Source organism: Dendropsophus ebraccatus, chromosome 2 (assembly GCF_027789765.1).
Source record: "Dendropsophus ebraccatus isolate aDenEbr1 chromosome 2, aDenEbr1.pat, whole genome shotgun sequence".
Taxonomy (NCBI): domain Eukaryota; kingdom Metazoa; phylum Chordata; class Amphibia; order Anura; family Hylidae; genus Dendropsophus; species Dendropsophus ebraccatus.
The window spans coordinates 103,427,813-103,440,477 of record NC_091455.1 but is presented as its reverse complement, the minus strand read 5'-3'; the positions used below and the strand labels follow the sequence as shown (position 1 = coordinate 103,440,477).

The 12,665-nt window shown below is 44.7% G+C and overlaps 1 protein-coding gene across 2 annotated transcripts in view; it reads right to left on the bottom strand.

The window, feature by feature from the left end:
• KDSR (3-ketodihydrosphingosine reductase) overlaps nucleotides 1–12,665 on the bottom strand; it is a 40,768-nt gene that overhangs the window by 19,003 nt on the left and 9,100 nt on the right. For both annotated transcript variants that reach the window (XM_069958120.1, XM_069958119.1), the window contains exons 3-5: nucleotides 4,189–4,245; nucleotides 4,033–4,098; nucleotides 1,378–1,473 (exon numbers count right to left, since the gene is read on the bottom strand). In XM_069958120.1, the coding sequence (XP_069814221.1) occupies nucleotides 1,378–1,473; nucleotides 4,033–4,098; nucleotides 4,189–4,245 (219 nt within the window). The remainder of the gene's footprint in view (nucleotides 1–1,377; nucleotides 1,474–4,032; nucleotides 4,099–4,188; nucleotides 4,246–12,665) is intronic.

The window sequence follows — 12,665 nt, the reverse complement described above, 5'->3', positions numbered from 1 at the left end:
AAAAATGTCCATCTCTTGATATTGGCGGACGTCATTAATGTTCATGATTAGAGAGGAGTGATTTTATAGTAATAACCAAGTGATGTGCTTCGTTATCCCTGAAATCTACTCACTGCAGCTCCTCCCCGGGTCCTGGGCAAGCTGGATCCAGTTTCCCCAGCACCCGGGGAGGAGCGGCAGTCAGATATAAGGCAGCCGGCTAATGAGAGGATTGCAGAGATAACAAAGGGCTTTGATTCATTATTACTATTAATTTCCTCATCTCTAGTCAAATCCATTAAAGTGACTCCGTACCCACAATCTGACCCCCCCCCCCCCCCCAAAGCACTTGTACCTTCGGATAGCTGCTTTTAATCCAAGATCTGTCCTGGGGTCCGTTAGGCAGGTGATGCAGTTATTGTTTTAAAAACGACTTTTTAATCCTGCAGCGCTGTGTATAACGGCCGGGGCTTACATTTGTATATGCATTAGGCTGGCACCACCTCTGTCCTTCCTCCCCACCCTCCTCATGATTAGGAATGCTCTAGGCAGATTGCTTCCTATTCCCCTTCTGTGTGTATAATGAACATGGGCTGGATCGTTAATACACCTGTGCAAAGCTCAAACAGCAGTAAATGTTCCTGGATCATTCCTAATGATGAGGAGGGTGGGGAGGAGGGAAGGAGAGGTGGTGCCAGCCTAATGCATATACAAATGTAAGCCCCGGCCGTTAGACACAGCTCTGCCGGATTAAAAGTTGTTTTTAGGACAATAACTGCATCCCCTGCCGAACGGACCCCAGGACAGATCTTGGATTAAAAGCAGCTATCTGAAGGTACAAGTGGTTTGGGGGGGGGGGGGGGGGGACAGAATGTGGGTACGGAGTCGCTTTAATAACGTTCGTCATTATCAAAAGATGGACTTTTTTCACGAAAAAGACATGAAGGGACATGAATTTTTGACAACTCCATCTTTGAATTTAACATAAACCATGATTTAAGCAATAGGTTGTAATATCCTAATGACACATTCTATTTAACTTTTTTAAAATAATCCTAAAATCTCACTCATCTCATTTTATTTTTACCATTAAACCTAAAACTAAGCAGAGCCGTCCAGTTTTGTCGGTGATAAAAAAAATAAATAAATAAGACCAAACCTGTTTTAATATCTGGCCCCGATTGCTAAAAATACATTTACTTTAAACATTACATGGACTTTTTATTGTAGCACTGTAATATTGTTATCCATAGAAACAGTTCAAGGGCCATTGTTCTAAAACCTCTCAGTCAACACCATAATGCAACTGCATGTTTTTCTGCTGAAGAATTTAAATGCTGTACCATTACCAATCCTGTGTGAATATACCCCATGAGATTTTAAAAAAACACAACTTACTGAAAAACGTTCAATGTCTATCTCTTCAAATTTTCCCGCAATTGATGTTCCAGCACAATTCACCAACATATCCACTGGACCAAGTTTCTCCTGAGCCTAAAATAGACAATTCTACCAAATATCACTTTTATTGCACATAGTACATATACATTATCAGTAAGTGGAATTTATCAGATGTGAAGTAAATACCCAACAGTGGGGACATTGTTTACTATATAAATGCAATACCACTGCCTATGTCTTTTACAGCACATATCATACCAACAGTGGTGGAGTATCATTGGGGCGGAAAGGGTGGCCATTCGGGCCCAAGGCTCCCCAGAGGCCCATAAAACTACTGGAATCTCACTTCTGTTGTAGGCCATGCTGCAGTGTATAACACAGACACTCACTGGCTGTGCTGAATGCGAGAGTTCAGAGAGCCGGAGTGTTCTGCTCCCGCTCTGTGTGCAGATACCTGGTGACCTTTTCGCTCTCCTGTACAGTCCCCTGCCCCACACTGACCTCCACATAGATAATTCTGTGGAACTTCCCCCATTCCCCTACATGGCTACAAAGAAAAGATGCAGGGAGCTTCCTGGCTGCTCAGGGGCTCTGCTGCTTCATGCAACTGCTGTCGGTTCCTACTGGGGTGATGTTATAGAGAAGAGTCAGGCTGGACTCCACATCTGTCCACATGTTCTGATGACGGTAAGAGGGTATACAGAGAGGTTGTGAGTCCTGGCTGCAATCCGTAGCTGGCGGCCATGGCTAGTAGCCGACATGGCACTGTAAAAACTAAACGCAACAATTAAATGGCCTGGATTACCTGTCATTGGTGGTCCAGTGGGGATGGGAGGAATAACTGCTTTAAAGATTTACAAATATCTACATGGTTTTATTAGATTAATCCTTCTGAATGCTGATAAGGTAACTTTCTGGCTCGCGCTCACTTCCGCCGGCGCTGTGACTCCTCTTCTCGGCCTTGTAATTTGAACGCCGGAAGTCACGCGCTTCCATAGAGAATGCAAGGAAGCGAGTGACTTCCGGCGTATAATGACAGGACAGAGCAGAGGACTGACAGCAGCCGGCGGAAGTGAATGAGCGCCGGATTTGAATGGCACCGCGGGACGGGACAAAAAAAAAAAAAAAAAAAAAGTGAACTGCTTCTTTAAGCACAAAGCTACTACTGTTCCTGAGAAGCTAAAGCAAGGGGGAGATTACACTGGATCACCGTGGATAGGTACACTGGTATGCACAAGGGACACCTGCCTTAAACTAATGCGAGGTGGAAAGTTTTTTGGAAAGTTATATTGAAGTAACACTTTACAGTTTGGGAACTCCCGGCATTATAATAAACGATGATGAAACTCTGAATTTATTGTCTGTTATCATGGACTGTGCATGAAACATGTAAATGCCCCCTTGAAATGATATCAGGGCAGCATTTAACAGTACACTAAGGCCCAAACATGAGAAACAGTAAGGTGTTACAGCTTCCCGCACTTCAGGAGCTCGGGAAAGCCTCTTTCACGAAAGGTTACATATGTATCCCTGATCTAACAGCATCAGCCGTTTGGAATATGAATTGGAGCTGACAGATTCCATTTAAAAGGGAATGTGTCAGCACCTGGTCCCTACCCGAGGTGCTGACATTATGCTGTAGTTGGCAGTACCCTTGTAAGCATGTTACCTTTTGGTAATTTGTCTGTAAAGTGGATTATGCACAATCTCAGGTAATGAAGAGGAGAGGAGTTGTGGCTCAGCGTTTGTGTCTTACCACTCTTCTTCATGAATAATCAATGCTGCCCGGCTTCCTACTCACTCATCAGTATCTGCCAACCGGACTGATGTGCAATCATATAGTTAAATCTCCTAGCCTGTGTTGGGGCTTGGGTCTAGGGGTAAATCATCTGTCTAGAGACCAGCAGCAAATCTTATTATTGTTCACTTTCCCTGATGGAAATAAAATATAGTTATTTTTTATTATTTTATCATTTTAAATAGGATAAAGAATACCCAATCTGGTATAATAATGAGACAATAATACATACAATACAATAATGAGAAAAAATAAAATATAAGTACAATATTTTATTTCTATCAGGAAAATTGAACCCAGGGGAAAAAAAACAAAAAAAAAACAAACACTGTTATTGGCCTCTAGGCAAGTGATTTACTTCTAGATCCCAGCTCCAACAAAGCTAGGCTAGGAGATTCAATTATATCTGATTGCACATCAGTCCTCTGGCAAACCCCCCCGCGGCCCCCCCACACTCACCCGCTCGCTGCTATGTGGAATAGCAGCAGCGAGCGGGGAACAAGGAGCAAACGCGCTCGTTTGCTCCTGTCAGTCGGCCCGTGGAATAGGGCCTTATGAGACACTGGCTGACAGCGAGAGCAAACAGGAGGCCAGCAGCAGAGATTAAACGCTGAGACACAACTACTCTTTAACTTCATTACAGTAGGGGACCTGAGATTGTACATAACCCACTCCACGGACAAGTTACCAAGAGGTAACATGCTCACTAGCGGACTGCCAACTACAGCACACTCAGCAGTAGGGCCTTGGTGCTGACAGATTCCCTTTAAGCATTTTTCAGCATTCTCAGGCACAGAGCTACTACAATCAATAAAAGATGTACAAAGCAAAAAATACATATATAATTATTTTACCTGTTTTATGACATTTTCTACTTGTCTGTAATCTTTGGACACGTCAACAGATATACACAACACGACCTGGTGGAATTATTTAAAAATACGTAAAGATCATAAAATTTGCAAAGACTGTAAAATATACGCATAACTGGTGTAAAACATCATTCTTACTTGTTTGTCATTTATGGCATGCTTTTCTATTTCTTTTTTGGCCTGAAGAAGTTTGCTCTAAAACGGGAAAAAAAAAAGAAAGGTTACTGTTACAAGTCATCAACTTTTAGTTGTTTTTTTTTTCGGTGAATACTTGTCTGAGAGATAAGACTGCGGTGTAGTTCAGCAAAGTTATTAGATAATGCAGGTTGAAGTCCAGCAACACATATCTATTTTTGTCCATAATGAAAGTTCACTTTTTTTGGGCTACAGTAGGATCACATTTCTATGACCATTTATTCTAAAGCTGAAAGAATTCTATAGCTACAGAGCGGTTTCATAAAAAGCAAAAGGTGTAATGCAAAAGTTTATAAGACTGGAATAAAAAACAAAACAAAACAAAGCCTCCCTTGGTCCATTGGCTGTAGCTGATAAGCTGATGAGTTGGAGCTAGTTGTAGTCGAGAAAAAAAAAATGTACCAACTCTAAATAAAATAAAAAAATCTTTCAAAATTTTATAATTGAGTTTTCATAGGAATTTTACTCATCAATTTTATGTTCTATAAATCTAAGGCCCTTTCCTCCATATATCAGTAATAAAACACTGGCCCTATTAGCTAAGGGTGGTCGGGGAGATGTTGGTGGTCACTATTTGGCAGTTTATTTCTGAGCTGGAAGAGTCCATTGTGTGGGGGGTGATCCGTGCTGTTCACTTCCTAAATGCTGGATGACTGTATATGAACAGCAGTGTAATATGAACATATTCTGTGTAATATAGAGAAGGAGGAGGAGGAGGAGGAGAAGGCGGCATAAGTTGACTGCAGCAGTTTACTGCTACACTATGTATTCTCTCTGGGAGAAGACTGTTTTTCTTCAGTGTGTTATAGCTGCAGCAGGCTGTGTGTGTCAGAGAGAGAGAGAAAGAGAGAGAGAGAGAGAGAGAGAGAGAGAGAGAGAGAGAGAGAGAGAGAGAGAGAGAGAGAGAGAGAGAGAGAGAGAGAGAGAGAGGCAGAAATTAAAGAGGTATTGCAGAGTCAAGGCTCATGGTTCCCCGGCAGGCTCCTGATCATGTGATGTCACGGCCCCACTCAGAAATGCCCACTCAGCCAATTAGTGAGCGAGTCGGGGCACAGCTGCAGCTATGACTTGCTGAGCGGGTAGTTCCTGTTGGCTTGCAATGATTCAGGAGCAAGGACGCTGAAAGAGAGCTGATAAATCAGGGCCTATGTCTGACCCCTCTATAGCGCTATATGTGACCTCTAGATCACAGGTATCTGGTATTGTTAACCAGGGCTATGGAGTCGGAGCTAGTTTTGGCTGGAGTCTGAGTCGGAAAAAAAAATGTACCGACTCCAGCTTTAAAAAAAAAAAATCTTTAAAAAATGTAGAATTGAATTTTGATATGAATTTTACAAGTTTTGCTCATGAATATATATTTTGAGCAACATTCTAATAGGACACTGGCCCTATTATAAAAGGGTGGTCATGGAAAAGTTGTCGGTCACTATTTGGCAGTTTGTGTGGGGGGGAGATCTGTGCCGTTCTATTCTTGGATGCTGGATCACTGTATATGAAGAGCAGTGTAATATGAAGATAGCAGTAACCTCTGTCCTCAGTGTGGTGTTTTCTCTCTGGGAGAAGATTGTGTGTTTTTCTTCAGTGTTCTATGGCTGAAGCTGTGTGTGTGTGTGCTATGGCTGCAGTAGGCTGTGTGTATATGCTATTGCTGCAGCAGGCAGTGTGTGTGTGCATGCGCTATGGCTGCAGCAGGCTGTATATATGTGTGCTATGGCCGCAGCAAGCCGTGTGTGTGTGTGTGTGTGTGTGTGTGTGTGTGTGGTGTGCGCTATGGCTGCAGCAAGCTGTGTGTGTGCGCTATGGCTGCTGCAGGCTGTGTGTGTGTGCGCGCTATGGCTGTAGCAGGCTGTGTGTGTGTGTGTGTGTGTGTGCGCTATTGCGTGCTCCCACAGTGACCTTCTATATCACTATGTGTGACCCCCTCTCTATATCACAAGTATCTGGCATTGTTAGCAGTGTTTCTTTAAGTATGGTGAATATTTAGTTAGAAACATAGAATATTGTCAGCAGGAAAAGACCACCTGCTCCATCTAGTCTAGTTGTGAGTAGTTCAGGATATGGAGGCTGGAGACTGGCTGCATCCACTGCACACACAGGAGAATCTGCTTTATATACAGTATTCCTTTATTGACTCAAAAGTCGCCCCATGATCATGATCAGGGAGAAGCTGCTGAGCCAGTGTGATAAATAACTCCCCTGGTATATGACTGGCCATTTATGAAGGAGCAGGAGTCTGAGTCGGGAGTCGGTCCTGATAAAATTCAGGAGTCAGAGTCGGAGTTGGAGTCGGAGCTGCGGCTTACCGACTCCACAGCCATGTTAACAGTGTATCATTGTGTATGGTGAATATTTAGTTAGAAACATAAAAGGTTGCCAGCAGGAAAAGACCACCTGCTCCATCTAGTCCAGTTCTGAGTTGTTCAGGACATGGAGGCTGGAGACTAGCTGCTTCCACTGCACACACCTAGGAGAATCTGCTTTATATCTTTCCTTGTTTCCTTAGAAGTCGCCCCAGGATCATGTAAAACATAAGGAAGACGTTGCCGAGCCAGATGTACTTTACACCAGTGTGATAAATAACTCCTGGTGTCTGACTGGCCATTTATGAAGGAGCTGGAGTCAAGAGTCGGAGTCAATGCCTGATAAGATCAAGGGCTGCAGCTTACTGACTCAACAGCCCTGCTGGAATGATCACGAAACTAAAGACAGCCTGCGAATCCCCCTATTCTGTACAATATTGTCTTTGAAGATTTTGCAACATCAACATACTTTTTCCTAGAATTTATCTGCCATCAGAGAAACTATTCAATATGGTGTACCGGTCATTCGGAAGAGAAAACTTGACATGACAGGTACTCTTTAAAAAGTAGTTTTTTTCTTTTTTTAACCCCAAAACAAGCAGGGAAACGCACACAGCTGAGCGCTCCTCTCTCCACAGCCAGACCACTGCTTTTAGAGTAAAGCTAAGTTGGTAACTTAGACATAGGAATACCAAGGGGTTGGCATTTTCTGTTAAAGCATCCTTTAACCCCTTAACGACATCGGGCGTAAACTTACGCCCTCGCGCCCTGGTACTTGGCGCATCAGGGCGTAAATTTACGCCCGATGTTTCCCCGATCGCTGCGTGTTCACACACAGCGGTCGGGGAAGATGGCCTGCTATAAATCATAGCAGGCCATCGTAGCTTCACGGCACGGGGGGTGGTTAACACCCCCCGTGCTTACGATCGCCGCTATAGGCTGATCAATTCAGATCAGCCAATAGCGGCGATCGGAACCTTTCCGGGTCATCGGCGACCCGATGACCCGGAAAAAAATGGCAGTCGGTGCTGTCCGAGGACCGCACCGACCGCCATTACTGTAAAAAGTAATGGTGATCGCCGTGCCACCGGCCCGATCGCCGTGAACGGCCGGCTGGCCGTTCACGGCGATCGGGCCGGTGGCACGGCGATCAGAGTCCCACAAAATAGTAAATACCTGCCCTGGACCCCTCAGCTAGGTAGCCGAGGGGTCCAGAGCAGGTATTTGTACATTACTCACCTGTCCCGGGCTCTTGATCGGCGTCTTCCGGGTTCGCGGCATCCTCGTCTTCGTTCGGGTCTTCGGCTTCTTCCGTGACGTCACGTTCGGCTTCTCTCGGCTATTTTCGGCTCCAGCGCCGGCTCTTTCCGTATTTTGCGCTCTGCTGCCCTCTAGTGGCTGATATGTGTAATACACTTATCAGCAGCTACAGGGATGTTCAGAATGTAGAAATTTTTTTTTTTTTTTTTTCAAATTTTTTTTTTTTCCTATTTTCCGCACCCTATCGCCGCTGAGTGTTGATCAGCATCGCACGAAAGTGCGCTGCTAATCAGCAACTCCTCCTTTTTGGCGTAGGGTGTTTTTTTTCTATATTCTACTGCCACAGTCTGCTAATAAGTGCCGCACATAAGTGCGGCATTTATCAGCAACTCCTTTGTTGGCGTAGGTTTTTTTTTTATACTTACTGTAAAAAAACACGTAAAAAACACTACATTACACCACACTACATTGAATAAAGTTTGACACTACACCACTACATACCCCATATACCAATCCCCGTATAAAGATGGCCCCTAGGGTGTTTTCGGCGTCAGAGGGATACGTTATTATTGCCTCCGACACCGAAACAGCCAGTGAGGATGAATGGGGGATCCTTCTTTCCTCCATTCATCCTCATCATCCAGTGACATGTCTGGGGGTAGCGTAGCGTACGCTGCCCCCCAGACACGTCTTTTCCGCCAGTACCGTCCCAATAAGAGATGACGGTATGGTGTGAAATTCTACACACTCTGTGACAGTACCTCAGGGTACACTTACAGATTTCGGGTACGTGCACACTGCGGAATGGCGAAGGATAACCCTTTGTGCATTCCACAGCTGGCACCCACCGGCGGACTGATGCAGGGGCGCGTCACCATCCGTGTCATAGACTCCATTCTATGCACGGGCGGAATCCGTCGTCCATCCAAAGAATGAACACGTTGGACGGAGAGCGGAATCCGTCCGTGCATAGAATGGAGTCTATGACACGTGTGGAGACGTGCGCCTGCATCAGTCCGCCGGTGGGTGCCAGCTGCGGAATGCACGAAGGGTTATCTGTCGCGATTCCGCAGTGTGCATGTACCCTTAGAGTGTATGTAGGAAGGGACACCCGAATCCAGCCCCAGATGCCCCCTCCCCCCCCATCCTCGGAGTTAGTGGGAAGATCGTCCGGGAACTGATCTTCCCACTGCTGGATAAAGGTCACCACCACCTGTACGGGGATAACTTTTATACCAGCACCCCCCTCCTCTGGTCTCTCGCTGCCCGAGCTACTGTAGCTTGCGGCACCATCCGAACATATCAGAAGCAGTAATACCAGCCCTAATATTTAGCAGCCATGGAGCGGACCCAGCGCTTCTGGATATGAAGGACCCCGTATCGCACCAGGACAACATTTTCCAGGTGACGTCCCCCACACTGGAGAAAGGGAGACCCCAGAAGAAGTGCAGAGTGTGGCGTAACAGGGGGATCAGGAAGGACACCATTTTCCCGTGTGACACCTGTCCTGATCACCCCGACCTCTGCATACTGGATCGCTCCAAGGCGCACCACACGTCACTGGGGTTCTACATTATCTAAATTCTGTCCCTTATTCCTATTTCAGGGGTCACGTTGATCCAGGGATTATTCTGATCGCCATTATGGAGTCAGGAAGGAATTTTTTCCCTGTGATGAGGCTACTGTCGTCTGCCTCACGAGGGTTTTTTTTTGCCTTCCTCTGGATCAACACAGGTTGAGTTTGATGGACACCTGTCATTTCCAACCTTATAAACTAATAATTGGCCTAATACCCCCAAATAAATTAGAATTGTCCCTTTTCCCCAGCTAAGTAGGTATGGCCGCCATTCCCATTAGAGGAGGCCATGATGCAATTACAAAGCCTCTGTGCGGCCAGGACAGTAGAAACCCCCCACAAGTGACCCCATTCTGGAAACTACACCCCATAAGGAATCTAAGAAGGGGGGCAGCGGGGATATGGCCCCCTGGTGACGGCCACATTTGGGACGTGAAAATGAAAAAAAATTGTATTTTTTATTTTCTCGGCCCATGTTCTACGTAAGTGCCCGTCACCAGTGGGATCCATATGCTCACTGCACCCCTTGTTAGATTCCTTATGGGGTGTAGTTTCCAGAATGGGGTCACTTGTCGGGGGTTTCTACTGTCCTGGCCGCACAGGAGCTTTGTAATTGCGACATGGCCTCCATCCTCCATTCCAGCCTCTAAATGGCGCTCTGTCCCTTTGGTGACTTGCCCTGTGCCCATATGGCACATTATGCCCACATGTGGGGTATTTTCGTACTCAGGGGACACTACCCTACACGTTTTGTGTTCATTTGCTTTTTTAACCCCTTGTGGAAATGGAAAAAAATCAAGGCTAGACCAACATTTAGTGTAATTTTTGTAAAATTTTTACTCTAAATCATTAATCTTGTCATGTTTTTTCATTTTCACAAGGGGTTAAAAGATAAAAAAAAACATTTAATGTGTAGAGCAATTTCCCCTGAGTACGGAAATACCCCACATGTGGACATAAAGCGCCATGCGGGTGCAGGGTAAGCCTCCAAAGGGAAGGTGCGCCATTTGGTTTTTGAAGGCTGGATTTGGATGGAATGGATTTCGAGGGGCCATGTTGCATTCAAAAGGCCCCTGTGTTGCCAAGACAGTTAAAACCCCCCACAAGTGACCCCATTATGGAAACTGCACCCCTCAAGGAATGTAACAAGGGGTGTAGTGAGCATATGGACCCCACTGGTGACGGACACAAATGTGGAACAATGTGGCGTGAAAATGAAATATTACATTTTTTACACTATAATGTTGGTTTAGCCTTGAATATATCATTTTCACAAGGGGTTAAAAGAGGAGAAAAAAAACAAAATGTGTAGCGCAATTTCCCCCGAGTCCGTAAATACCCCACATGTGGACATAAAGCACCATGCGGGTGCAGGGTAAGCCTCCGAAGGGAAGGAGCACCATTTCGTTTTTGTAGGCAGGATTTGGATGGAATGGATTTTGAGGGGCCATGTTGCATTCAAAAGGCCTCTGTGTTGCCAAGACAGTTGAAACCCCCCACAAGTGATCCCATTATGGAAACTACACCCCTCAAGGAATGTAACAAGGGGTGTAGTGAGCATATGGACCCCACTGGTGACGGGCACAAATGTGGAACAATGTGGCGTAAAAATGAAATATTACATTTTTTACACTATAATGTTGGTTTAGCCTTGAATTTATCATTTTCACAAGCGGTTAAAAGAGAAAAAAACACACAATATGTGTAGAGCAATTTCCCCCGAGTCCGTAAATACCCCACATGTGGACATAAAGCGTTATGTGGGCGCAGGGCAAGCCTCCGAAGGGAAGGAGCGCCATTTGGATTTTGGAGGTTGGATTTGGCTAGAATGGATGATGAACGCCATGTCGCATTTACAGAGCCCTCGTGCTGCCAAAACACTGGAAACCCCCCACAAGTGACCCCATTCTGGAAACTGCAGCCCTCAGGGAATCTAAAAAGGGGTGCAGTGAGGATATGGACCCCTTGATGACGGGCACATTTGTGCCATGAAAATGAAAAAATGAAATTTTTCCCTTTCACGTCACATTGTTCCACATTTGTGCCCGTCACCAGTGGGGTCCATATGCTCACTGCACCCCTTGTTAGATTCCTTGAGGGGTGTAGTTTCCAGAATGGAATCACTTGTGGGGGGTTTCCAGTGTCTTGGCAGCACGAGGGCTCTGTAAATGCGACATGGCCCTTGAAATCCTTTCCAGTGAAATTCAGCTTCCAAAAGCCAATTGGCGCTCCTTCCCTTTGGAGGCTCGTCCTGCGCCCCCTTGGCACTCTATCGCCACATGTGGGGTATTTCTGTACTCGGGAGAAACTGCGCTACATATTTTTTGTCTTTTTTTGCCTCTTATCCCTTTAAGAAAATGAAAAATTGAAGGCTAGAACAACGTTTTAGTGTAAAAAATAAATTTTTCTTTTTTCACGCCATATTGTTCGGAAAATCTGTGAAGCACCTGTGGGGTGCAGATGCTCACCGCACCCCTTGTTACATTCCTTGAGGGGTGTAGTTTTCTAAATGGTGTCCCTTTAGGGGTGTTTTTTAGGTTTTGACACCCCAGAGCCTCTGCCAACCTGAAGTGGTACAGTCAAAAAATGACCAAATATAACGGAGGCGTTGAAATTCACTAGGCGCTCCCTTATATCTGAGGCTTGTGGTTGCGTCAAATAGCGCAATAGGGCCACATATGGGGTATTTCTATAAACTGCAGAAACGGGGCAATAATTATTGGGGTGCATTTCTCTGGTAATAGGTTTATAATTATGAAAAATATTGGATTACAATAAAATCTCTGCACAGAAAATTAAAATTTTCAAATTCCTTACACAATTAGCTTTTATTTCTGTGACTCCCCTAAAGGGTTAAAACACTTTCTGGATGTGCTTTTGCAGAGTTTGGGGGGTGCAGTTTCTGAAATGGGGTGCTTCGTGGGGCTTTCTAACATACAGGCCCCTCAAATACACTTTAAACCTGAACAGGTCCCTAAAAATATCTGATTTTGAAATTTTACTGAAAATTTGGAAATTGCTGCTAATGTTTTAAGCTTCCTATCGTCTAAAAAAAATGAAAGATAGTTTAATAAATGCTGCCAACATAAAGTAGACATGTTGCTAATGCTATTTAATATATAATTTATGTGGTATAACCACTTTCTGTATACGCAAAAAAGTTTCAAAGTTGGAAAAATGCATTTTTTCACATTTTTTCACATTATTTGGGTTTTTTTCATAAAGATTTGTTATGAGTATCGACTCCAATTTACCAGAAATGTAAAGTACAATATGTCACGAGA